Below are 27,547 nucleotides of genomic sequence, written 5' to 3'. Positions count from 1 at the left end.
GTGCTGAGGCACAAACATGTACATTTTCAAGCCTGCAAACTGTGACACTTTAAAATAATGTGAAAAAATACTTTCTTGTGAAATATGACAACCCTAGTTGACTATCTGTGCAGTATAGTACAGTGGATTGTGTACATAGCCTCTATTGATGTAAACCAGCTCCTTACCTTCTTGTGATTTTATGCATCTATGCTTTTTCCAAAATGTGTTTCTTTTTCCTTTCCCAAACACCAGGGGAGCCTCCCCTCCTAAATTTCGTTGTTTGGTACCTGTACTGTAGCAATGGCAAATAAAGTCTATCTATCTATAACCCTAGACTCTTGTATTTATTTTACAAGCACAACAATGCAAACAAACAATTAGATACATTATGTTTAACATAATGTTGTTGTCTGTCAAACCCTTGCATTTTAGAGTGCTGCATGAATTTGAGAAGGGTTATATTTTCCCAGTCCCATCTAGCTGTCAAATCTAAATGATGATGTGCAATGTTGTTGTTTTTAAAATTTATTTCCCCCACTTAGATTTGAGTTCCTTTTTAAAGAACTTACTGAAAGGTAATCAACCCTATGTCAAGGGAACATAACATGATATGTTATATGCATACATTTCACTGCAATTTCAATTTCACAAATGGACCCCTGCTGATGCATTATTGGATCTGTGTTAAGTTCAAAGTCAAAACCAACTCTATGTTACATTACAGTTATTATCTAGGTAGGACATAAGCATTTTCAGTTTGGAACAAGGGCACAGTGTACTGAAGTTGACTGTTAAGATCGCAACAAAAATAATGTTATAGCCATAACATGTATAAACCTCAAGATGTCACCAAAGATCACGTGATTTGAAGCCCTATTTTATCCTGCAGAGAGTGCCATCCATCAGTGACGCCATCTGACTGATTGGAGTTCAAAAACAATACATGGGGCATGACTCGCATGAGACATGATACGATACATAATAATAATAATAATAATAATAATAATAATAATAATAATAATAATAATAATAATAATAATAACTTTTTATTTGTATAGCGCTTTTCCTGCAAACGTTGCAGCTCAAAGTATTACTTAATTTCGAAGAAAAACAAATAAGTAGATTGATCCAATCAAAACAAGACAACCGAGTAACAGCCGTTAATGACGTTTATTTTTTGAAAATTCCAATGGTCCAATGGTAAAAGAGAAAATATTGATTGATGGGGCTGAAAAATGTATTTGTACGAAATATAGCCAATTGGGTTAAAAGGGGGCGGGTTCTTTGACGCACCTGTCCTATATATACGTGTGAGCAGCCGTCACATATAACATTTGGCCGTTATTCATCGCAAGTAACAAAGCCAGTGAAACAGGATTTTGTAAATTATCTAGCTAGCAACAGAAGATTAGAAGCATTATCACTAACTAAAAAAACGTATTTCTGTCAAACACAGTTATTACTTTGAATCCTCATCAATATGGTAAGTTTTACTAGCTAGCTAAGGAGTACATTGTGGTTTTCAAAGTAGCTAAGCTAGCTATCCGGCTAGTAAGCAAGTCCAGTTTAGCTAGCTACTAGCCAGACATTGTCTTAACGAAGTAAATCGTCCGGTGGCAAATGAACGACATTGAATGCGAGATTGTGGTGTCTCAAAATCGATCTGTTTTTTTCTCCGTCTAGCGTGAATGCATCTCCATCCATGTCGGTCAGGCCGGAGTGCAGATCGGGAACGCCTGCTGGGAGCTGTACTGCCTGGAGCATGGGATCCAGCCCGACGGACAGATGCCGAGTGACAAAACCATCGGCGGGGGGGACGACTCCTTCAACACCTTCTTCAGCGAGACAGGCGCCGGAAAACACGTCCCTCGGACTGTGTTTGTGGATCTGGAACCAACTGTCGTTGGTATGGTTGAACAATGATGCACTTATTCTGCAACAACAACAAAAAATAATCGGTGAACTTTTTATTTCTAGTTCATGTGCATTGCAACCTAATGTTAATTAGTTACAGGTGATTTTTAGCTAGCGATAACAATGCTAAACTAATGATTAGCCAGCTAATGAGACCTGTTATGTAATGTACCAATGTAATGTTAATGCGCGAGCACGCTGTGATGTGTCTGCAGACGAGGTCCGCACGGGGACGTACCGGCAGCTTTTCCACCCGGAGCAGCTGATCACCGGTAAGGAGGATGCCGCTAACAACTACGCCCGAGGCCACTACACCATCGGTAAAGAGATCGTGGACCTGGTGCTGGACAGAGTTCGCAAGCTGGTTAGTGTTGTCCTGGTTTATTAACAATTGCTTGTGGTATTGCGCTTTAAACCTGTTAAAGGCCTGATTCACAAACCCCCTCTGCCCTGTGATTTGACTGTCCCCAGTCGGACCAGTGCACTGGGCTGCAGGGCTTCCTCATCTTCCACAGCTTTGGCGGAGGAACTGGCTCAGGCTTTGCCTCTCTGCTCATGGAGAGGCTGTCGGTTGACTATGGCAAAAAATCTAAGCTGGAGTTTGCCATTTACCCTGCTCCTCTGGTATTGCAGTGTTTTGGGATCACCATTTCAGTAGATTATTTGATGAATTGCAGTAATTTATAATTTATTTATATTTCCTGGAATTAATATATCATGATCCGTAAGTAAACATTTTTGGGGGAGTATCTCTCTAAAAGTTATTTTCTCTACTCCTTTTGTATGTGTTCAGATCTCCACAGCGGTGGTGGAGCCCTACAACTCTATCCTGACCACCCACACTACACTGGAGCACTCGGACTGCGCTTTCATGGTCGACAATGAAGCCACCTATGACATCTGCCGCCGCAACCTGGACATTGAGCGGCCGACCTACACCAACCTCAACCGCCTTATCGCCCAGATCGTCTCCTCCATCACTGCCTCACTGCGCTTCGATGGAGCGCTCAATGTGGACCTCACCGAGTTCCAGACCAACCTGGTGCCTTACCCCCGCATCCACTTCCCGCTGGTCACCTACGCGCCTGTAATCTCAGCTGAGAAGGCCTACCATGAGCAGCTCTCTGTGGCAGAGATCACCAATGCCTGCTTTGAGCCCGCCAACCAGATGGTGAAGTGTGACCCGCGCCATGGGAAGTACATGGCCTGTTGCATGCTGTACCGTGGGGATGTAGTTCCCAAGGATGTCAACGCCGCCATTGCTACCATCAAGACCAAACGCACCATTCAGTTTGTGGACTGGTGTCCTACAGGCTTCAAGGTAAACACCCATTTGAAGCTCATGATTACTGCACACTGATTTTTATTCTCCCAAAAAGTGTTTTGTGTGCAAATTAATCATGATGCCCACTTGAAATAAAACAAATAATTGTGGTATATTTATTTACTGCAGTTGATCTGTCTTTTAAACATCACCTGAATTATTTTGTCACGTATGATTGATGGTTTCCCAACTGCTTTCTTGTGCCTTTCCTGCAGGTGGGCATCAACTACCAGCCACCCACTGTGGTGCCAGGGGGAGACCTGGCCAAGGTGCAGAGGGCGGTGTGCATGCTTAGCAACACCACGGCCATCGCTGAAGCTTGGGCACGCCTTGATCACAAGTTTGACCTGATGTACGCCAAGCGTGCTTTTGTCCACTGGTATGTGGGCGAGGGCATGGAGGAGGGAGAGTTCTCAGAGGCCAGAGAGGATCTGGCAGCCCTGGAGAAGGACTATGAGGAGGTCGGAGTCGACTCTGTGGAGGGAGAAGCTGAGGAAGGGGACGAGTGACCCCACTCATTCAACACATTTTGCAGTGTTCTCTGCTGTTAATTATTAATAGGAGGTGGTGGCACCCTCTCAATGATATTTGGTCTTTTCTTTGATACTAACCTCTGAACTAAATCTGTTATTATAGAAATAAATACAGTATAGCATGTCATGTTTATTTGCGTCCATGACATTTTTATTAAAATATTGTTCACTTATTGTAAGGAAGGGGACGAGTGACCCCACTCATTCAACACATTTTGCAGTGTTCTCTGCTGTTAATTATTAATAAAGTTCTGTTTTGTTCCCCCATATGTTATTTGTAATTTTTTATCACGTAAAAAGTTTATGTTAAGTAAGTATTCAGCTTGGAGTTTATACTTAAAAACGTTATATATTATGTATATATCATAGTGTAATGACCTGTTTCTGTGATGGTGACAAAGAGGATAGGCCACAGAATGAAGAAAAAATCTTTAAGGGCTTTTGAGTCTGGGATAGGCACTGACCATCCAGCTACAGAGGACCAACACACTGGTGACAGTTAAAAATGTTTTTATTGGTTAGCATTGAATGTGGGTAAATTAGTGAGCTCACACTTTTTTCTATAATTTATACATGAAGCAACTACCAAGGGGCTTGGATAATATCCCAATAGTTTTAACCCATTTCTTTATCTTAGAAAAATAAGCTGTGGCTGTTTGAATGAATGAATGAATGGTCTTTATTGTCATTGCTATAGTACAGGTACCAAACAACGAAATTTAGGAGGGGTGGCTCCCCTGGTGCTAGGAAAGAAAAAAAATACTAAAAAAAACACAAGAAGGGAAGGAGCTGGTTTACATAAATAAAGGCTATGTACACTATCCACTATACTATACTGTACAGATAGACGACTAGGGTTGTCATATTGCACATAGTTTTCATGTGTCCTTAATCAACAATGATAAGGATATAAGGCAAACCTCTGGTTATAGGAGGGGCAGGGGTAGAGGTGCATGATTTAAGGATTATTTTGCTTAAAGAATACAAATGCCTATTAAACCAGGCCAGTTTTTACTTTTTACTGTCAAATTTTGTTGGAGGCACCTCAATCTTGCTCCCATTGTAGTGTGAGTGCTTTGTTCAGAGTCTGTTCTCTGAGATGTGCGGTCAGAAAACTTGCTCTCCGCCATCTAACCCACAGACAAACATTTCAATCACCTACTTACCGGCAGGTAAGTCACACACAGTCATATGTGACCAATCTCAATATCCTTTAGAGTACACAATCAAAAGGTAAACAAACACATTTCATATTAATATATTCTTACATATCTTACTCAATGATATTTGGTCTTTTCTTTGATACTAACCTCTGAACTAAATATGTTATTAAATAAATAAATACAGTATAGCATGTCATGTTTATTTGCGTCCATGACATTTTATAAAAATATTGTTCACTTATTGTAAATCTTCCACACTATGCACTTTAGGTGCATAATGGTCATTTGTTCGAATGGTAATTTACATTCATGGTACATTCCTTCTCAAAGGAAATATCTTGCAAATTCCCTCAGCCACTGTTTCACCCACATAATAACCCTAGACTATTGTATTTATTTTACAAGCACAACAATGCAAACAAACAATTAGATACATGATGTTTAACATAATGTTGTTGTCTGTCAAACCCTTGCATTTTAGAGTGCTGCATGAATTTGAGAAGGGTTATATTTTCCCAGTCCCATCTAGCTGTCAAATCTAAATGATGATGTGCAATGTTGTTTTTTAAAATTGATTTCCCCCACTTAGATTTGAGTCCCTTTTTAAAGAACTTACTGAAAGGTAATCAACCCTATGTCAAGGGAACATAACATGATATGTTATATGCATACATTTCACTGCAATTTCAATTTCACAAATGGACCCCTGCTGATGCATTATTGGATCTGTGTTAAGTTCAAAGTCAAAACCAACTCTATGTTACATTACAGTTATTATCTAGGTAGGACATAAGCATTTTCAGTTTGGAACAAGGGCACAGTGTACTGAAGTTGACTGTTAAGATCGCAACAAAAATAATGTTATAGCCATAACATGTATAACCACAAGATGTCCTCAAAGATCACGTGATTTGAAGCCCTATTTTATGCTGCAGAGAGTGCCATCCATCAGTGACGCCATCTCTGACTGATTGGAGTTCAAAAACAATACATGGGGCATGACTCGCATGAGACATGACATAATAATAATAATAATAATAATAATAATAATAATAATAATAATAATAATAATAATAATAACTTCGCAAACGTTGCAGCTCAAAGTATTACTTAATTTCGAAGAAAAACAAATAAGTAGATTGATCCAATCAAAACAAGACAACCGAGTAACAGCCGTTAATGAAGTTTATTTTTTGAAAATTCCAATGGTCCAATGGTAAAAGAGAAAATATTGATTGATGGGGCTGAAAAATGTATTGTACGAAATATAGCCAATTGGGTTAAAAGGGGGCGGGTTCTTTGACGCACCTATATATATATGTGTGAGCAGCCGTTATATTTGACCTATTTTGGACATTATTCATCGCAAGTGACAAAGCCAGTGAAACAGGATTGTGTAATCAGCTAGCTAGCAATAGGCATTAGTCACTAACAAAAAAAACGTATTTCTGTCATACACAGTTATTACTTTTAATCCTCATCAATATGGTAAGTTTTACTAGCTAGCTAAGGAGTACATTGTGTTTTTCAAAGTAGGTAAGCTAGCTAGCCGGCTAGTAAGCAAGTCCAGTTTAGCTACTAGTGAACCATTGTCTTAACGAAGTAAATCGTCCGGTGGCAAATGAACGACATTGAATGCGAGATTGTGGTGTCTCAAAATCGATCTGTTTTTTTCTCCGTCTAGCGTGAATGCATCTCCATCCATGTCGGTCAGGCCGGAGTGCAGATCGGGAACGCCTGCTGGGAGCTGTACTGCCTGGAGCATGGGATCCAGCCCGACGGACAGATGCCGAGTGACAAAACCATCGGCGGGGGGGACGACTCCTTCAACACCTTCTTCAGCGAGACAGGCGCCGGAAAACACGTCCCTCGGACTGTGTTTGTGGATCTGGAACCAACTGTCGTTGGTATGGTTGAACAATTATGCACTTATTCTGCAACAAAAAATAATAATAATCGACGAACTTGTTATTTCTAGTTCATGTGCATTGCAACCTAATGTTAATTAGTTACAGGTGATTTTTAGCTAGCGATAACAATGCTAAACTAATGCTTAGCCAGCTAATGAGACCTGGTATGTAATGTACCAATGTAATGTTAATGCGCGAGCACGCTGTGATGTGTCTGCAGACGAGGTCCGCACGGGGACGTACCGGCAGCTTTTCCACCCGGAGCAGCTGATCACCGGTAAGGAGGATGCCGCTAACAACTACGCCCGAGGCCACTACACCATCGGTAAAGAGATCGTGGACCTGGTGCTGGACAGAGTTCGCAAGCTGGTTAGTGTTGTCCTGGTTTATTAACAATTGATTGTGGTATTGCGCTTTAAACCTGTTAAAGGCCTGATTCACAAACCCCTCTGCCCTGTGATTTGACTGTCCCCAGTCGGACCAGTGCACCGGGCTGCAGGGCTTCCTCATCTTCCACAGCTTTGGCGGCGGAACTGGCTCAGGCTTTGCCTCTCTGCTCATGGAGAGGCTGTCGGTTGACTATGGCAAAAAATCTAAGCTGGAGTTTGCCATTTACCCTGCTCCTCTGGTATTGCAGTGCTTTGGGATCACCATTTCAGTAGATTATTTGATGAATTGCAGTAATTTCCTGGAATTAATATATCATGATCCGTAAGTAAACATTTTTGGGGGAGTATCTCTCTAAAAGTTATTTTCTCTACTCCTTTTGTATGTGTTCAGATCTCCACAGCAGTGGTGGAGCCCTACAACTCTATCCTGACCACCCACACTACACTGGAGCACTCGGACTGCGCTTTCATGGTCGACAATGAAGCCACCTACGACATCTGCCGCCGCAACCTGGACATTGAGCGACCGACCTACACCAACCTCAACCGCCTTATCGCCCAGATCGTCTCCTCCATCACTGCCTCACTGCGCTTCGACGGAGCGCTCAACGTGGACCTCACCGAGTTCCAGACCAACCTGGTGCCTTACCCCCGCATCCACTTCCCGCTGGTCACCTACGCGCCTGTAATCTCAGCTGAGAAGGCCTACCATGAGCAGCTCTCTGTGGCAGAGATCACCAACGCCTGCTTTGAGCCCGCCAACCAGATGGTGAAGTGTGACCCGCGCCATGGGAAGTACATGGCCTGTTGCATGCTGTACCGTGGGGATGTAGTTCCCAAGGATGTCAACGCCGCCATTGCTACCATCAAGACCAAACGCACCATTCAGTTTGTGGACTGGTGTCCTACAGGCTTCAAGGTAAACACCCATTTGAAGCTCATGATTACTGCACACTGATTTTTATTCTCCCAAAAAGTGTTTTGTGTGCAAATTAATCATGATGCCCACTTGAATTAAAACAAATCATTTTGGTATATTTATTTACTGCAGTTGATCTGTCTTTTAACCATCACCTGAATTATTTTGTCACGTATGATTGTTGGTTTCTCAACTGCTTTCTTGTGCCCTTCCTGCAGGTGGGCATCAACTACCAGCCACCCACTGTGGTGCCAGGGGGAGACCTGGCCAAGGTGCAGAGGGCGGTGTGCATGCTTAGCAACACCACGGCCATCGCTGAAGCTTGGGCACGCCTTGATCACAAGTTTGACCTGATGTACGCCAAGCGTGCTTTTGTCCACTGGTATGTGGGCGAGGGCATGGAGGAGGGAGAGTTCTCAGAGGCCAGAGAGGACCTGGCAGCCCTGGAGAAGGACTATGAGGAGGTCGGAGTCGACTCTGTGGAGGGAGAAGCTGAGGAAGGGGACGAGTGACCCCACTCATTCAACACATTTTGCAGTGTTCTCTGCTGTTAATTATTAATAGGAGGTGGTGGCACCCTCTCAATGATATTTGGTATTTTCTTTGATACTTACCTCTGAACTAAATCTGTTATTAATGAAATAAATACAGTATAGCATGTCATGTTTATTTTCGTCCATGACATTTTTATTAAAATATTATTCACTTATTGTAAATCTTCCACACAGTGTTCTCTGCTGTTAATTATTAATAAAGTTCTGTTTTGTTCCCCCATATGTTATTTGTTAATTTTTATCACGTAAAACGTTTATGTTAAGTGGGTATTCAGCTTGGAGTTTATACTTAAAAACGTAATATATTATGTATATATCATAGTGTAATGACCTGTTTCTGTGACGTTACAAAGAGGATAGGCCACAGAATGAAGAAAACATCTTTAAGGGCTTTTGAGTCTGGGATGGGCACTGACCATCCAGCTACAGAGGACCAACACACTGGTGACAGTTATACATTTTTTTATTAACCTATTTTTTATTACTGTCAAATTCAGTTGGAGGCACCTCAATCTTGCTCCCATTGTAGTGTGAGTGCTTTGTTCAGAGTGTTCTCTGAGATGTGCGGTCGGAAAACTTGCTCTCCGCCATCTAACCCACAGACAAACATTTCAATCACCTACTTACCGGCAGGTAAGTCACACACGGTCATAAGGTACTTGACCAATCTCAATATCCTTTAGAGTACACAATCAAAAGGTAAACAAACACATTTCATATTAATATATTCTTACATATCTAACTCAAAATATCTCTTACAGGTGTGTTTTAATCTAAACTCAACAACTCATTATGGCTCCAACAATACCACAAAAGATTTGTGATATGGTAATTAGATAACTAACTAGTAACTTTGTACATTTGGGAATTAGATTAAGTAATGTTGCAATCATATATTTTGTAAGAAGAATAAATATGTAATGTGGCCAATTTCACCCACTGGCACTGGTTTTGCATCTTGTGTATCATGGATGAATTAAGAGAATTATTATTCTTTGTGAAAAGCATTTTTTTTAACAGTCTACAGTCATTGGTATATGAATGCTGAATATAGTATCTTGGGGTGAAGGGCGTAGTGCTACAATGTACATTTTGAACTCAATATTATTTGCATATGGTGATGAAGAAAATGTAGAAATGCATGGCATTCATTTTGGTATGCTGTGGAGACTGGAATGGGGGCCGAAGGCTGGGGGTTGCGATGCTCATGAGTCATGTCCCACCCAGCCCTAGAACCCGAACACTTTTAAAATCGCTGCTCTGCCCCTGCTCTTGTTTACAAGTGATAAGAAATATTTCTGAATGCCTGTTTAGAGCACCAGATATCTCCTCCATGTCTTTCTCTTGCTGTTTTATACGCACTACGTCTCCTTTTCTCCCTCTCCTTTAATTAATCAATCAATTTTATTTGTTTGCCACTTTTTACATAGACAAATGTCACAAAGTGCTTCACAGCAAAATAATATGGAACAATATAAACAATAAATACAATACAAACAATATGATCTGAGGTTTTATTGATGAGCCAGGTACACCAATCTGACAACAGGGAGAACTGCTGTAATAGTTTATTTGAATGTTTATTTAAAATGTTTATTTGTGTCCATGACATTTTATTAAAATATTGTTCACTTATTGTAAATCTTCCACACTATGCACTTTGGGTGCATAATGGTCATTTGTTCGAATGGTAATTTACCGTACATTCATGGTACATTCCTTCTCAAAGGAAATATCTTGCAAATTCCCTCAGCCAGTTTCACCCACATAATAACCCTAGACTCTTGTATTTATTTTACAAGCACAACAATGCAAACAAACAATTAGATACATGATGTTTAACATAATGTTGTTGTCTGTCAAACCCTTGCATTTTAGAGTGCTGCATGAATTTGAGAAGGGTTATATTTTCCCAGTCCCATCTAGCTGTCAAATCTAAATGATGATGTGCAATGTTGTTTTTTTTAAATGTATTTCCCCCACTTAGATTTGAGTCTCTTTTTAAAGAACTTACTGAAAGGTAATCAACCCTATGTCAAGGGAACATAACATGATATGTTATATGCATACATTTCACTGCAATTTCAATTTCACAAATGGACCCCTGCTGATGCATTATTGGATCTGTGTTAAGTTCAAAGTCAAAACCAACTCTATGTTACATTACAGTTATTATCTAGGTAGGACATAAGCATTTTCAGTTTGGAACAAGGGCACAGTGTACTGAAGTTGACTGTTAAGATCGCAACAAAAATAATGTTATAGCCATAACATGTATAAACCACAAGATGTCACCAAAGATCACGTGATTTGAAGCCCTATTTTATCCTGCAGAGAGTGCAATACATCAGTGACGCCATCTGACTGATTGGAGTTCAAAAACAATACATGGGGCATGACTCGCATGAGACATGACATGATACATAATAATAATAATAATAATAATAATAATAATAATAATAATAACTTTTTATTTGTATAGCGCTTTTCCTGCAAACGTTGCAGCTCAAAGTATTACTTAATTTCGAAGAAAAACAAATAAGTAGATTGATCCAATCAAAACAAGACAACCGAGTAACAGCCGTTAATGACGTTTACTTTTGAAAATTCCAATGGTCCAATGGTAAAAGAGAAAATATTGATTGATGGGGCTGAAAAATGTATTTGTACGAAATATAGCCAATTGGGTTGAAAGGGGGCGGGTTCTTTGACGCACCTATATATATACCTGTGAGCAGCCGTCACATAACATTTGGCCGTTATTCATCGCAAGTAACAAAGCCAGTGAAACAGGATTGTGTAAATTAGCTAGCTAGCAACAGAAGATTAGGCATTATCACTAACTAAAAAAACGTATTTCTGTCAAACACAGTTATTACTTTGAATCCTCATCAATATGGTAAGTTTTACTAGCTAGCTAAGGAGTACATTGTGGTTTTCAAAGTAGCTAAGCTAGCTATCCGGCTAGTAAGCAAGTCCAGTTTAGCTAGCTACTAGCCAGACATTGTCTTAACGAAGTAAATCGTCCGGTGGCAAATGAACGACATTGAATGCGAGATTGTGGTGTCTCAAAATCGATCTGTTTTTTTCTCCGTCTAGCGTGAATGCATCTCCATCCATGTCGGCCAGGCCGGAGTGCAGATCGGGAACGCCTGCTGGGAGCTGTACTGCCTGGAGCATGGGATCCAGCCCGACGGACAGATGCCGAGTGACAAAACCATCGGTGGGGGGGACGACTCCTTCAACACCTTCTTCAGCGAGACAGGCGCCGGAAAACACGTCCCTCGGACTGTGTTTGTGGATCTGGAACCAACTGTCGTTGGTATGGTTGAACAATGATGCACTTATTCTGCAACAACAACAACAAATAATCGGTGAACTTGTTATTTCTAGTTCATGTGCATTGCAACCTAATGTTAATTAGTTACAGGTGATTTTTAGCTAGCGATAACAATGCTAAACTAATGATTAGCCAGCTAATGAGACCTGGTATGTAATGTACCAATGTAATGTTAATGCGCGAGCACGGTGTGATGTGTCTGCAGACGAGGTCCGCACGGGGACGTACCGGCAGCTTTTCCACCCGGAGCAGCTGATCACCGGGAAGGAGGATGCCGCTAACAACTACGCCCGAGGCCACTACACCATCGGTAAAGAGATCGTGGACCTGGTGCTGGACAGAGTTCGCAAGCTGGTTAGTGTTGTCCTGGTTTATTAACAATTGATTGTGGTATTGCGCTTTAAACCTGTTAAAGGCCTGATTCACAAACCCCCTCTGCCCTGTGATTTTACTGTCCCCAGTCGGACCAGTGCACCGGGCTGCAGGGCTTCCTCATCTTCCACAGCTTTGGCGGCGGAACTGGCTCAGGCTTTGCCTCTCTGCTCATGGAGAGGCTGTCAGTTGACTATAGCAAAAAATCTAAGCTGGAGTTTGCCATTTACCCTGCTCCTCTGGTATTGCAGTGCTTTGGGATCACCATTTCAGTAGATTATTTGATGAATTGCAGTAATTTTTAATTTATTTATATTTCCTGGAATTAATATATCATGATCCGTAAGTTAACATTTTTGGGGGAGTATCTCTCTAAAAGTTATTTTCTCTACTCCTTTTGTATGTGTTCAGATCTCCACAGCAGTGGTGGAGCCCTACAACTCTATCCTGACCACCCACACTACACTGGAGCACTCGGACTGCGCTTTCATGGTCGACAATGAAGCCACCTACGACATCTGCCGCCGCAACCTGGACATTGAGCGGCCGACCTACACCAACCTCAACCGCCTTATCGCCCAGATCGTCTCCTCCATCACTGCCTCACTGCGCTTCGACGGAGCGCTCAATGTGGACCTCACCGAGTTCCAGACCAACCTGGTGCCTTACCCCCGCATCCACTTCCCGCTGGTCACCTACGCGCCTGTAATCTCAGCTGAGAAGGCCTACCATGAGCAGCTCTCTGTGGCAGAGATCACCAACGCCTGCTTTGAGCCCGCCAACCAGATGGTGAAGTGTGACCCGCGCCATGGGAAGTACATGGCCTGTTGCATGCTGTACCGTGGGGATGTAGTTCCCAAGGATGTCAACGCCGCCATTGCTACCATCAAGACCAAACGCACCATTCAGTTTGTGGACTGGTGTCCTACAGGCTTCAAGGTAAACACCCATTTGAAGCTCATGATTACTGCACACTGATTTTTATTCTCCCCAAAAGTGTTTTGTGTGCAAATTAATCATGATGCCCACTTGAAATAAAACTAATAATTGTGGTATATTTATTTACTGCAGTTGATCTGTCTTTTAACCATCACCTGAATTATTTTGTCAAGTATGATTGATGGTTTCCCAACTGCTTTCTTGTGCCCTTCCTGCAGGTGGGCATCAACTACCAGCCACCCACTGTGGTGCCAGGGGGAGACCTGGCCAAGGTGCAGAGGGCGGTGTGCATGCTTAGCAACACCACGGCCATCGCTGAAGCTTGGGCACGCCTTGATCACAAGTTTGACCTGATGTACGCCAAGCGTGCTTTTGTCCACTGGTATGTGGGCGAGGGCATGGAGGAGGGAGAGTTCTCAGAGGCCAGAGAGGATCTGGCAGCCCTGGAGAAGGACTATGAGGAGGTGGGAGTCGACTCTGTGGAGGGAGAAGCTGAGGAAGGGGACGAGTGACCCCACTCATTCAACACATTTTGCAGTGTTCTCTGCTGTTAATTATTAATAGGAGGTGGTGGCACCCTCTCAATGATATTTGGTCTTTTCTTTGATACTAACCTCTGAACTAAATCTGTTATTAAAGAAATAAATACAGTATAGCATGTCATGTTTATTTGCGTCCATGACATTTTTATTAAAATATTGTTAACTTATTGTAAGGAAGGGGACGAGTGACCCCACTCATTCAACACATTTTGCAGTGTTCTCTGCTGTTAATTATTAATAAAGTTCTGTTTTGTTCCCCCATATGTTATTTGTTATTTTTTATCACGTAAAAAGTTTATGTTAAGTAGGTATTCAGCTTGGAGTTTATACTTAAAAACGTAATATATTATGTATATATCATAGTGTAATGACCTGTTTCTGTGATGGTGACAAAGAGGATAGGCCACAGAATGAAGAAAAAATCTTTAAGGGCTTTTGAGTCTGGGATGGGCACTGACCATCCAGCTACAGAGGACCAACACACTGGTGACAGTTTAAAATGTTTTTATTGGTTAGCATTGAATGTGGGTAAATTAGTGAGCTCACACTTTTTTCTATAATTTATACATGAAGCAACTACCAAGGGGCTTGGATAATATCCCAATAGTTTTAACCCATTTATTTATCTTAGAAAAATACGCTGTGGCTGTTTTCATGTGTCCTTAATCAACAATGATAAGGATATAAGGCAAACCTCTTGTTATAGGAGGAGCAGGGGTAGAGGTGCATGCTTTAAGGATTATTTTGCTTAAAGAATACAAATGCCTATTAAACCAGGCCAGTTTTTACTTTTTACTGTCAAATTTAGTTGGAGGCACCTCAATCTTGCTCCCATTGTAGTGTGAGTGCTTTGTTCAGAGTATGTTCTCTGAGATGTGCGGTCAGAAAACTTGCTCTCCGCCATCTAACCGTCAGACAAACATTTCAATCACCTACTTACCGGCAGGTAAGTCACACACAGTCATATGTGACCAATCTCAATATCCTTTAGAGTACACAATCAAAAGGTAAACAAACACATTTCATATTAATATATTCTTACATATCTTACTCAATGATATTTGGTATTTTCTTTGATACTAACCTCTGAACTAAATATGTTATTAAATAAATAAATACAGTATAGCATGTCATGTTTATTTGCGTCCATGACATTTTATTAAAATATTGTTCACTTATTGTAAATCTTCCACACTATGCACTTTAGGTGCATAATGGTCATTGTTCGAATGGTAATTTACATTCATGATGGTGTAGTGACTACATTATGGGTTCATGTTCTCCTCTTACTGTTGGTTGTGTAGTGGGAGGGAACCAGTTCTGGCACTAGGGGCAGAGGGGAGGTTTATTAACGTTGCACCTTCCTGTTTGGACACAAGAGTTTCGGTGATCTATTTTCTGGTCCTGTACTGATAGTACAAGTTGTTATTTTGATTAAACAGTTATCATTACGTTGCCTACGTCTTTCCTTTTTCCTCCGGCACTACACTGGTGACCCGACGTGGATTTTTGTTAACGGAATTGTGTACAAAAACCAGCGAGCGAACATTACAATCCTGCAAAATGTCCGGGCGAGGAAGACGTTCAAACCAGCGGCAGCCATCACCATCCCCTGTCAGGGTAACGCGTGGTGCGCACACTCCCACTCTCAAGCTACCAGAGTTCTGGGACTCAACGCCTGCTGCATGGTTTGCTATTGTAGAGGCACATTTCAACAAAAGTGACATCGATGACGACGACGACCGGTACAACCATGCTGTGGCAATGTTGGGCAGCTCCACCGCAGCTCGAGTGGTAGGTTTTTTGTCTGCTCCCCCGACGACGAACAAATATGAGCGCCTCAAGGCCCTGCTTCTAGAGACATTTGAACTGTCCACTGCGGAGAGGGTGCGTCGCCTATTTGCCATGTCGGACTTGGGTGACGAGAGGCCTTCTGCGCGCATGGAGAGGATGCTAAACCTGCTCGGTACAGAAGACCCCATGATCCTCTTCACAGAGCTGTTCATGCGCACATTGCCAGCTCAAGTTAGGATGGCGCTGGCCAACACCGCCATCATGGAGCCCCGCGCCCTGGCCAGGGAGGCGGACCGGTTCGTCTTGGCCATGCCTCAACGGTCCCCCGACCTGCTCGCTCCCGCGGCCGCCCCGCCACCCGACCGTCGCAGGAGAGCGAAGGATGATGCCAGACCTTCTGGCCAGCAGGGTAACGCTGCGGGCCATTGTTTCTACCACGCCACTTTTGGCGCCAAGGCCAAACGGTGCCGCTCACCCTGCACCTTCGGACCGACGGGAAACGGCGGGGCCGGCACTCAGTAGTGGCCCTGAGCGCTGGCGTCACCAACAGGCTGCTCTTCATACAAGACACCGCCTCTGGTCGCAGTTTCCTTTGTGACACAGGTGCCCAGTGGAGCATCATTCCGGCAGAGAGATCGGATGTGGCGAAGGAGGAGCGTGGTCCGCAGTTGGCAGGCGCGGACGGCACACCTATCTGCTCTTATGGCACTAGGGCGGTGGACGTGTGCTTCGGAGGGCAATGCTTTTCGTGGGATTTTGTCATAGCGGCTGTCACATTTCCCCTCCTTGGTGCGGATTTTCTGTGCGCCCACAACCTTTTGGTGGACGTGGGGAACAGGCGCCTGGTCAACTCACAGACTTTCGCTTCCTTCGCCTGTACGCAGGGGGAGGCGGTCTACAGCGGGTGGTCCAATACGCTCGCCGAAAGTGACCAGTACCTTCGGCTGCTCGCCGAATTCCCCGACCTTACCAAGCCCACCTTCTCCGCGCCCACGGTGAAACACGGAGTGGAGCACCACATCGAGACCGAGGGGCCTCCCCTCCACGCCAGGGCCAGGCGCCTCAACCCGGAGAAGCTGGCCATCGCCAGGGCGGAGTTTGCGCATATGGAGCAGGTGGGCATCGTTCGGCGCTCGAGCAGCCCCTGGGCGTCTCCCCTGCACATCGTCCCTAAGTCAGACGGCGGGTGGCGCCCATGTGGGGACTACCGCCGCCTCAACGACGCGTCCAAGCCTGACCGCTACCCGGTCCCACATGTCCAGGACTTTTCAGCGAACCTGGCAGGCAAACGCTTCTTCTCCAAAGTGGACCTGGTACGGGGGTACCATCAGGTGCCGGTGCACCCCGAGGACGTCCCTAAGACGGCCGTAATCACGCCATTTGGACTCTTCGAGTTTCTGCGGATGCCGTTCGGCCTGAAGAACGCGGCGCAGACCTTCCAACGCCTCATGCACTCGGTGCTCCGGGACCTACCATTCCTCTTCGTCTACTTGGATGACATCCTCGTCGCAAGCACCACGGAGGAGGAGCACCTGTCCCACCTCCGGGCCCTTTTCACACGGCTCAGCCAACATGGGCTGATTGTCAATCCGGCGAAGTGTGAGTTCGGACGGAACACCATCGACTTTCTCGGGCACCGGGTCTCCGCAGAGGGGGTGACCCCCCTCCCCTCGAAGGTGGAAGCTGTCGCTGCTTTCCCGCGCCCCAGCACAATCAGCGAGCTCAAGGGGTTCATCGGGATGGTAACCTTCTACTATCGCTTCCTCCACCACATCGCTCACATCCTGCGGCCTCTGTACGATGCCCAGAAGGGCAAGACTCTGAAGCAGCCGGTGGACTGGACGGCGGAGCGTGTCAAAGCCTTTCAGGACACCAAGGCGGCCCTGGCCCGCGCTGCCATGTTGGCCCACCCCTCGCCCTCGGCACCCACTGCTCTCACCACGGACGCCTCTGACTTTGCTGTGGGAGCGGTGTACGAACAGTGGGTTGGGGACGCCTGGCAGCCTCTTGCATTCTTCAGCCGCCAGCTGTCTCCCAGAGAGCAAAGGTACAGCACATTCGACAGGGAGCTCCTCGGGCTGTGGCTTGCTGTCAGACACTTCCGTTTTTTACTGGAGGGCCGCGAGTTTACGGCCTACGTGGACCACAAGCCACTCACGCACGCCATGTCCAAGGTGGCGGAGCCGTGGTCCGACCGCCAACAGCGCCAGCTCGCCTACATATCCGAGTTCACCACAGACATCCAGCACGTTGCTGGGAAGTCCAACCAGGTCGCGGATTGTCTCTCCAGGGCGGTGGTTGGTGCGGTCCAACTGGGTTTGGACTACGCGCGCATGGCTGCAGACCAGGCCGCCGACCCCGCCGTCCAGGCTCTCAAGTTGTCGGACACAGGACTGCGCCTAGAAGAGGTGGTTTTCGGTGACGCAGGGGCCACGCTCCTGTGCGACGTCTCCATGGGTCAGCCACGACCGGTGGTCCCCGCCAACTGGAGGCGCCCCGCCTTCGAGGCGATACACGGCTTGTCTCACCCTGGTAGGAAACCGTCCTCACGGCTGGTGTCAGAGAAATTCGTCTGGCATGGGCTCAAGAGGGATGTGAGGGCCTGGGTAGACACGTGCATCGCCTGCCAGCGCGCCAAGGTGCATCGACACGTCAAGGCCCCCCTGGAGCAGTTCTCTGTGCCTGAGCGGAGGTTCGATCATGTAAACGTGGACCTGGTAGGGCCGCTGCCCCCCTCGCACGGATACACCTATCTCTTTACCATGGTGGACAGGACGACTCGCTGGCCGGAGGCAGTTCCGCTCTCCTCAACGACAGCCCCCGACCTGGCCCGGGCGTTCATCGCGGTGTGGGTCTCCCGCTACGGCACCCCTGCTGATCTCTCCTCTGACCGTGGCTCACAGTTTACTTCAGAGCTGTGGGCAGCGGTGGCGGAGAATCTGGGGGTCAAGCTCCACCGCACAACCGCCTATCACCCGCAGGCGAACGGGCTCTGTGAGCGTTTCCATCGATCCATGAAGGCCGCCCTTCGAGCCAGCCTCACGGACAGCGACTGGCTTGACAAGCTGCCGTGGGTCATGCTGGGGCTCAGGACAGCGCCTAAGGAGGACCTCCAGTCGTCGTCCGCTGAGCTGGTGTTTGGACAGCCGCTGCGGGTCCCCGGTGACTTCATTCCCAAGTCAACGGAGCCCTGGTCCGCCGCCGCTCAGCGCGCCTCCCTGCTGGACAGCGCCAGGACCTTCGTCCCGGTCCCGACTACGCAGCATGGTGTCCCTACTTCGAGGGTGCCCCCGGAGCTGCACTCAGCGAGGTTCGTTTTCATTCGTCATGATGGCCACAGGACTCCACTACGTCCTCCTTATGACGGGCCTTTCCGTGTCATCGAGGCCGGAGCCAAGAACTTCATGGTTGACATGGGGGGTAGGCCTGAGTGTGTGTCCGTTGATCGCCTCAAACCGGCCCACTTGGACCTTGAACTGCCCCTGGATTTGGCCCTGCCACCGCGCAGAGGCCGGCCTCCAGTCCTACCTCCCCTGCCGCGCCCTGGCCATTCCCCCCTCCGACCCCGACAACCCCCCGCAGCTCGCGAGCCCCCGGTCGTCACTGCCCCCCGTCCTTCCCTGCAGGAGGACGTGATGGGCGATGTCACACCTCCTCCCGCACCTCCTGACTTTACCTACGATCGTAGGGGCCGGGCCATACGCCCTCCTCGCCGTGAGGATTTCCAATATTGAGGTGAACACTGGGGGGGCTGGTGTAGTGACTACATTATGGGTTCATGTTCTCCTCTTACTGTTGGTTGTGTAGTGGGAGGGAACCAGTTCTGGCACTAGGGGCAGAGGGGAGGTTTATTAACGTTGCACCTTCCTGTTTGGACACAAGAGTTTCGGTGATCTATTTTCTGGTCCTGTACTGATAGTACAAGTTGTTATTTTGATTAAACAGTTATCATTACGTTGCCTACGTCTTTCCTTTTTCCTCCGGCACTACAATACATTCCTTCTCAAAGGAAATATCTTGCAAATTCCCTCAGCCACTGTTTCACCCACATAATAACCCCTTGACTATTGTATTTATTTTACAAGCACAACAATGCAAACTAACAATTAGATACATTATGTTCAACATAAATGTTGTTGTCTGCCAATCCTTGCATTTTAGAGTGCTGCATGAATTTGAGAAGGGTTATATTTTCCCAGTCCCATCTAGCTGTCAAATCTAAATGATCATGTGAAATGTTGATTTATTTCCCCCACTTAGATTTGAGTTCCTTTTTAAAGAACTTACTGAAAGGTAATCAACCCTATGTCAAGGGAACATAACATGATATGTTATATGCATACATTTCACTGCAATTTCAATTTCACAAATGGACCCCTGCTGATGCATTATTGGATCTGTGTTAAACTCAAAGTCAAAACCAACTCTATGTTACATTACAGTTATTATCTAGGTAGGACATAAGCATTTTCAGTTTGGAACAAGGGCACAGTGTACTGAAGTTGACTGTTAAGATCGCAACAAAAATAATGTTATAGCCATAACATGTATAACCACAAGATGTCCTCAAAGATCACGTGATTTGAAGCCCTATTTTATGCTGCAGAGTGCCATCCATCAGTGACGCCATCTCTGACTGATTGGAGTTCAAAAACAATACATGGGGCATGACTCGCATGAGACATGACATAATAATAATAATAATAATAATAATAATAATAACTTCGCAAACGTTGCAGCTCAAAGTATTACTTAATTTCGAAGAAAAACAAATAAGTAGATTGATCCAATCAAAACAAGACAACCGAGTAACAGCCGTTAATGAAGTTTATTTTTTGAAAATTCCAATGGTCCAATGGTAAAAGAGAAAATATTGATTGATGGGGCTGAACATTTTATTTGTACGAAATATAGCCAATTGGGTTAAAAGGGGGCGGGTTCTTTGACGCACCTATATATATATGTGTGAGCAGCCGTTATATTTGACCTATTTTGGACATTATTCATCGCAAGTGACAAAGCCAGTGAAACAGGATTGTGTAATCAGCTAGCTAGCAATAGGCATTATTCACTAACAAAAAAACGTATTTCTGTCATACACAGTTATTACTTTGAATCCTCATCAATATGGTAAGTTTTACTAGCTAGCTAAGGAGTGTTTTTCAAAGTAGGTAAGCTAGCTAGCCGGCTAGTAAGCAAGTCCAGTTTAGCTAGCTACTAGTGAACCATTGTCTTAACGAAGTAAATCGTTCTGTGGCAAATGAACGACATTGAATGCGAGATTGTGGTGTCTCAAAATCGATCTGTTTTTTTCTCCGTCTAGCGTGAATGCATCTCCATCCATGTCGGTCAGGCCGGAGTGCAGATCGGGAACGCCTGCTGGGAGCTGTACTGCCTGGAGCATGGGATCCAGCCCGACGGACAGATGCCGAGTGACAAAACCATCGGCGGGGGGGACGACTCCTTCAACACCTTCTTCAGCGAGACAGGCGCCGGAAAACACGTCCCTCGGACTGTGTTTGTGGATCTGGAACCAACTGTCGTTGGTATGGTTGAACAATGATGCACTTATTCTGCAACAACAACAAAAAATAATCGGTGAACTTGTTATTTCTAGTTCATGTGCATTGCAACCTAATGTTAATTAGTTACAGGTGATTTTTAGCTAGCGATAACAATGCTAAACTAATGCTTAGCCAGCTAATGAGACCTGGTATGTAATGTACCAATGTAATCTTGATGCGCGAGCACGCTGTGATGTGTCTGCAGACGAGGTCCGCACGGGGACGTACCGGCAGCTTTTCCACCCGGAGCAGCTGATCACCGGTAAGGAGGATGCCGCTAACAACTACGCCCGAGGCCACTACACCATCGGTAAAGAGATCGTGGACCTGGTGCTGGACAGAGTTCGCAAGCTGGTTAGTGTTGTCCTGGTTTATTAACAATTGATTGTGGTATTGCGCTTTAAACCTGTTAAAGGCCTGATTCACAAACCCCCTCTGCCCTGTGATTTGACTGTCCCCAGTCGGACCAGTGCACCGGGCTGCAGGGCTTCCTCATCTTCCACAGCTTTGGCGGCGGAACTGGCTCAGGCTTTGCCTCTCTGCTCATGGAGAGGCTGTCGGTTGACTATGGCAAAAAATCTAAGCTGGAGTTCGCCATTTACCCTGCTCCTCTGGTATTGCAGTGCTTTGGGATCACCATTTCAGTAGATTATTTGATAAATTGTAGTCATTTATAATTTATTTATATTTCCTGGAATTAATATATCATGATCCGTAAGTAAACATTTTTGGGGGAGTATCTCTCTAAAAGTGATTTTCTCTACTCCTTTTGTATGTGTTCAGATCTCCACAGCAGTGGTGGAGCCCTACAACTCTATCCTGACCACCCACACTACACTGGAGCACTCGGACTGCGCTTTCATGGTCGACAATGAAGCCACCTACGACATCTGCCGCCGCAACCTGGACATTGAGCGGCCGACCTACACCAACCTCAACCGCCTTATCGCCCAGATCGTCTCCTCCATCACTGCCTCACTGCGCTTCGACGGAGCGCTCAATGTGGACCTCACCGAGTTCCAGACCAACCTGGTGCCTTACCCCCGCATCCACTTCCCGCTGGTCACCTACGCGCCTGTAATCTCAGCTGAGAAGGCCTACCATGAGCAGCTCTCTGTGGCAGAGATCACCAACGCCTGCTTTGAGCCCGCCAACCAGATGGTGAAGTGTGACCCGCGCCATGGGAAGTACATGGCCTGTTGCATGCTGTACCGTGGGGATGTAGTTCCCAAGGATGTCAACGCCGCCATTGCTACCATCAAGACCAAACGCACCATTCAGTTTGTGGACTGGTGTCCTACAGGCTTCAAGGTAAACACCCATTTGAAGCTCATGATTACTGCACACTGATTTTTATTCTCCCAAAAAGTGTTTTGTGTGCAAATTAATCATGATGCCCACTTGAATTAAAACAAATCATTTTGGTATATTTATTTACTGCAGTTGATCTGTCTTTTAACCATCACCTGAATTATTTTGTCACGTATGATTGTTGGTTTCTCAACTGCTTTCTTGTGCCCTTCCTGCAGGTGGGCATCAACTACCAGCCACCCACTGTGGTGCCAGGGGGAGACCTGGCCAAGGTGCAGAGGGCGGTGTGCATGCTTAGCAACACCACGGCCATTGCTGAAGCTTGGGCACGCCTTGATCACAAGTTTGACCTGATGTACGCCAAGCGTGCTTTTGTCCACTGGTATGTGGGCGAGGGCATGGAGGAGGGAGAGTTCTCAGAGGCCAGAGAGGATCTGGCAGCCCTGGAGAAGGACTATGAGGAGGTCGGAGTCGACTCTGTGGAGGGAGAAGCTGAGGAAGGGGACGAGTGACCCCACTCATTCAACACATTTTGCAGTGTTCTCTGCTGTTCATTATTAATAGGAGGTGGTGGCACCCTCTCAATGATATTTGGTCTTTTCTTTGATACTAACCTCTGAACTAAATCTGTTATTATAGAAATAAATACAGTATAGCATGTCATGTTTATTTGCGTCCATGACATTTTTATTAAAATATTGTTCACTTATTGTAAGGAAGGGGACGAGTGACCCCACTCATTCAACACATTTTGCAGTGTTCTCTGCTGTTAATTATTAATAGGAGGTGGTGGCACCCTCTCAATGATATTTGGTCTTTTCTTTGATACTAACCTCTGAACTAAATCTGTTATTAAAGAAATAAATACAGTATAGCATGTCATGTTTATTTGCGTCCATGACATTTTTATTAAAATATTATTCACTTATTGTAAATCTTCCACACAGTGTTCTCTGCTGTTAATTATTAATAAAGTTCTGTTTTGTTCCCCCATATGTTATTTGTTATTTTTTGTATCACGTAAAACGTTTATGTTAAGTGGGTATTCAGCTTGGAGTTTATACTTAAAAACGTAATATATTATGTATATATCATAGTGTAATGACCTGTTTCTGTGATGGTGACAAAGAGGATGGGCCACAGAATGAAGACATTTTTTTTAAGGGCTTTTGAGTCTGGGATAGGCACTGACCATCCAGCTACAGAGGACCAACACACTGGTGACAGTTTAAAAATGTTTTTATTGGTTAGCATTGAATGTGGGTAAATTAGTGAGCTCACTATTTTCTTCCATAATTTATACATGAAGCAACTACCAAGGGACTTGGATAATATCCCAATAGTTTTAACCCATTTCTTTATCTTAGAAAAATGAGCTGTGGCTGTTTTCATGTGTCCTTAATCAACAATGATAAGGATATAAGGCAAACCTCTGGTTATAGAAGGGGCAGGGGTAGAGGTGCATGATTTAAGGATGATTTTGCTTAAAGAATACAAATGCCTATTAAACCAGGCCACTTTTTACTGTCATATTCAGTTGGAGGCACCTCAATCTTGCTCCCATTGTAGTGTGAGTGCTTTGTTCAGAGTGTTCTCTGAGATGTGCAGTCGGAAAACTTGCTCTCCGCCATCTAACCCACAGACAAACATTTCAATCACCTACTTACCGGCAGGTAAGTCACACAGTCATAAGTGATTGGTCACAATGACCAATCTCAATATCCTTTAGAGTACACAATCAAAAGGTTTTCAATTTCATTAATATATTCTTACATATCTAACTCAAAATATCTCTAACAGGTGTTTTTTAATCTAAACTCAGCAACTCATTATGGCTCCAACAATACAACAAATGATTTGTGATATGGTAATAAGATAGTAACTTTGTACATTTGGGAGTTAGATTAAGTAATGTTGCAATCATATATTTTGTAAGAAGAATAAATATGTAATTTCACCCACTGGCACTGGTTTTGCATCTTGTGTATCATGGATGAATTAAGAATTAAGATAATTATTATTCTTTGTGAAAAGCATGTTTTTTTTTAACAGTCACTAAAAAAGTCTACAGTCATTGGTATATGAATGCTGAATATAGTATCTTGGGGTGAAGGGCGTAGTGCTACAATGTACATTTTGAACTCAATATTATTTGCATATGGTGATGAAGAAAATGTAGAAATGCATGGCATTCATTTTGGTATGCTGTGGAGACTGGAATGGGGGCCTGCGATGCTCATGAGTCATGTCCCACCCAGCCCTAGAACCCAAACACTTTTAAAATCGCTGCTCTGCCCCTGCTCTTGTTTACAAGTGATAAGAAATATTGCTGAATGCCTGTTTAGAGCACCAGATATCTCCTCCATGTCTTTCTCTTGCTGTTTTATACACACTACGTCTCCTTTTCTCCCTCTCCTTTAATTAATCAATCAATATTATTATACGTGTAATGAATCTAGAATATATGAAAGTTTCACTTTTTTAAAATTAAATTACGGAAAATGTTGAACTTTTCCCACGATATTCACAATTGTTGAGATGCACCTGTATTTAGACTTAATTTAGTTACAAAACTGAGGCGGAACCATAGACTTAAATATTAGTGCGGAACCATTTAGGACGAAACACAGGACGTTAGGCGGAAAAGTATCTTGTAAGGACCGGAAGTTTTTCCCGGTGTGTCATTGGAGGTGAAAACACCATCTACGCTACCTTCAAGTGAGTTATTGGAGAACATTTAACTGAATACGAATTAAACTAACGTCTCTTTTAATCCTAACCCCAATGAACATAGCGGTATTGGCTCAATGTCGTAGAAACGGCTTATTTGTTGGGATGTCAGGGTATCCTTCTCAATGAGCTAGCTAGCTAACATTAGCGCCACCATAACGTAGCATCACACTGGGCTAAGCTGCCTGGAGGTGTTTGTCTGTGTCAGAACTAGGGATCAATGTTTATACATGTCAGTTAAATAGACTTGATGACAGTTGTAGTTTTCTATTTCACATGTGTGTATGTATGTTTTGCCCAGGACACGGGACTACAGGATCCGGGACTGACTCCTGCTGACTTCATGTGAATAATCGTGGGGCAACAATGTTTATCTCAAGGGCAGCACCTCGCCTCAGTCTGCTCTGCAGAGTGTCTGGTACGTTTAAACAAGTCACTCGTTTTTTGTGGTCTTTCTAAAGCTCTCACTGGCACAGCACCAGAATATGTTCAGACCTTCTGCTAGCATATCAGCCCGATTAAGCTCTCAGGTCTTCTGACGCTGGTTTTCTCTGTGTACCAAAAGAAGAGATTTGGTGAGGCTGCATTCTCATTTTATGCACCCAGATTGTGGAATGCACTGCCAGTTTACATTAGAGATGCAACCTCGTCACATATAGCAGACTCTTTAGCAGACAAAAAATATTCATATCAACAGACTATTGATGTTATGATTTCTCTCTCTTGGTGCTCAGGTGTACTTCAGACTCCAGGACAGACAGTCGGTGGATCTGCATTCCCTGCTTGCAGCTCCCCTCTAAATTGTAAACTCAGAAACTACGCAACATCCGCAGATAACACGAGTCCTCCTCGATGGGTCCAACTCGAACCAGAACTCGAAGAGGCCCTCGTGCCTCGTAAAATGTCGGTGACTCCCCTGGAGAGCTGGCTCTCCTTGCGGTACGCGCTCCCACCCCTGCTGGAGCATCCTCAGCCCCTGGAGATAGGCGACATGGTCGGGGAGGCCAAGGTGTTGCCGCCTCTCACAGACCCTCTTCTGGAGGAGGACGGTGAAGGCGGGTCGACGACACCCGTCAGCTGTAAGAACGTTCTGGAGATCAGGCGGCGGAAGATGAACAGGCACAAATACAAGAAGCTGCTGAAACGTACAAAGTTCCTGAGGAGGAGGGTGTTGGACGGCCGGAGGAAGAGGAAGCAGGTAAGTGTTTACTCAGCACCCCCCTGCTCATCTATGCTTGTTCCCTGGCTTTAGCGTAGATTAGCCTACTTTTTCCTGCTATGACTGGTGGGTAGATAGATCATTCACTTACTTAGTGAAATGTATTAGTTTGCAGGAAAAGTGCTATACAAATAAATAAAAGTTATTATTATTATTATTAGTTGTAAGTCGCTTTGGATAAAGGCGTCTGCTAAATGCCAAAAATGTAAATGTAAATGTACTAACTAATCATTTTCCTAATGGAAAACATTAATGTCACTAAAATACTTTTTTACATTTATTTTTTTTACCTTAAACTGCATATTCTATATTAACTGACGAAGAAGTGCAACAGAAGGCAATTGACTATAAACCTGATTTAGTAAAATAGGAGGTTAGGGTTAAAAGAAAAAAATATATACATATTCATTATTCAACAGCACTATTACTGGGCTCAGCTGACCATTCTCTGCCAATTAAGTGTTCTAATGTCTGGGCATCTGTCTAGTGTTCTGATGTCTGGGCGTCTTGTCCTTGCAGAAGCGTTTTGAGAAGGACCTACAGAGGATCTGGATGCGAGCTGGACTGAAGAAAGCCCCTGAGGGATGGACCGCACCTAAGATCTTCATCAAACAATACGGAAATAAACGAGACTGAAGAGAGAGTACAGACACCAGGGTCAAAGCTTTTGGCACAAATGTTGACACCGAGTTGACCCACTGCCTCATACGTGACTGGAACGCTTCTCATCAAACACAACAACAGCCTCCTGACCTCGACGTGAAACAGACGTCAGTGAAATGGACATTTTCCAGATGTACTTACGTCTCCTGTATAGCTGCTGAAACAATAAAGATCTGTTTCACCACCCAGTCATTGTCCCTATTGATTGATGTATTGGGTTCCATTATTACCCCATGATGGCCCATTATTGATGTATTCTGAGCATAAGCGTAGCTGTTTTCATTAGTAATTATTGTGCACTATCATTGTTTGTTCAATGGATGGCAGTATTACACAACCCCTATGTAATAAGGCTTTCATTGACATTGTGAACTTGGAAGTCTCA

At 44.6% G+C, this 27,547-nt stretch overlaps 5 protein-coding genes across 5 annotated transcripts; all 5 read left to right on the top strand.

Annotated features, from left to right (window-relative positions):
- Nucleotides 1-1,752: 1,752 nt before the first annotated feature.
- On the top strand, nt 1,753-3,729 carry LOC308161002 (tubulin alpha chain, testis-specific-like; the record flags this gene model as incomplete). The annotated part of the gene is made up of 5 exons (XM_080534931.1): nt 1,753-1,888; nt 2,112-2,260; nt 2,368-2,520; nt 2,690-3,217; nt 3,436-3,729. Exons 1-5 carry the CDS (start codon nt 1,768-1,770, stop codon nt 3,727-3,729), a joined length of 1,245 nt encoding a protein of 414 aa, XP_080391057.1. The 5' UTR covers nt 1,753-1,767.
- Nucleotides 3,730-6,687: 2,958 nt separating this feature from the next.
- LOC308161268 (tubulin alpha chain, testis-specific-like) lies at nt 6,688-8,646 on the top strand (the record flags this gene model as incomplete). The annotated part of the gene is made up of 5 exons (XM_080535258.1): nt 6,688-6,823; nt 7,047-7,195; nt 7,302-7,454; nt 7,607-8,134; nt 8,353-8,646. Exons 1-5 carry the CDS (start codon nt 6,703-6,705, stop codon nt 8,644-8,646), a joined length of 1,245 nt encoding a protein of 414 aa, XP_080391384.1. The 5' UTR covers nt 6,688-6,702.
- A 3,228-nt stretch (nt 8,647-11,874) lies between these two features.
- On the top strand, nt 11,875-13,851 carry LOC308161081 (tubulin alpha chain, testis-specific-like; the record flags this gene model as incomplete). Its single annotated transcript, XM_080535028.1, has 5 exons — nt 11,875-12,010; nt 12,234-12,382; nt 12,490-12,642; nt 12,812-13,339; nt 13,558-13,851. The coding sequence occupies exons 1-5, from the start codon at nt 11,890-11,892 to the stop codon at nt 13,849-13,851; spliced, it is 1,245 nt and encodes a 414-aa protein (XP_080391154.1). The 5' UTR covers nt 11,875-11,889.
- A 7,234-nt stretch (nt 13,852-21,085) lies between these two features.
- LOC308161054 (tubulin alpha chain, testis-specific-like) lies at nt 21,086-23,062 on the top strand (the record flags this gene model as incomplete). The annotated part of the gene is made up of 5 exons (XM_080534996.1): nt 21,086-21,221; nt 21,445-21,593; nt 21,701-21,853; nt 22,023-22,550; nt 22,769-23,062. The coding sequence occupies exons 1-5, from the start codon at nt 21,101-21,103 to the stop codon at nt 23,060-23,062; spliced, it is 1,245 nt and encodes a 414-aa protein (XP_080391122.1). The 5' UTR covers nt 21,086-21,100.
- A 2,127-nt stretch (nt 23,063-25,189) lies between these two features.
- Nucleotides 25,190-27,339, top strand: aurkaip1 (aurora kinase A interacting protein 1). The gene is made up of 4 exons (XM_080533654.1): nt 25,190-25,268; nt 25,582-25,698; nt 26,015-26,478; nt 27,019-27,339. Exons 2-4 carry the CDS (start codon nt 25,647-25,649, stop codon nt 27,133-27,135), a joined length of 633 nt encoding a protein of 210 aa, XP_080389780.1. The 5' UTR covers nt 25,190-25,268; nt 25,582-25,646; the 3' UTR covers nt 27,136-27,339.
- Nucleotides 27,340-27,547: the final 208 nt, after the last annotated feature.

This window comes from Nansenia antarctica, assembly GCF_963989245.1.
Source record: "Nansenia antarctica genome assembly, chromosome: 6".
Taxonomy (NCBI): Eukaryota; Metazoa; Chordata; class Actinopteri; order Argentiniformes; family Microstomatidae; genus Nansenia; species Nansenia antarctica.
Note: the sequence above shows the minus strand (reverse complement) of the source record. Positions and strands in the feature narration are given on the sequence as shown.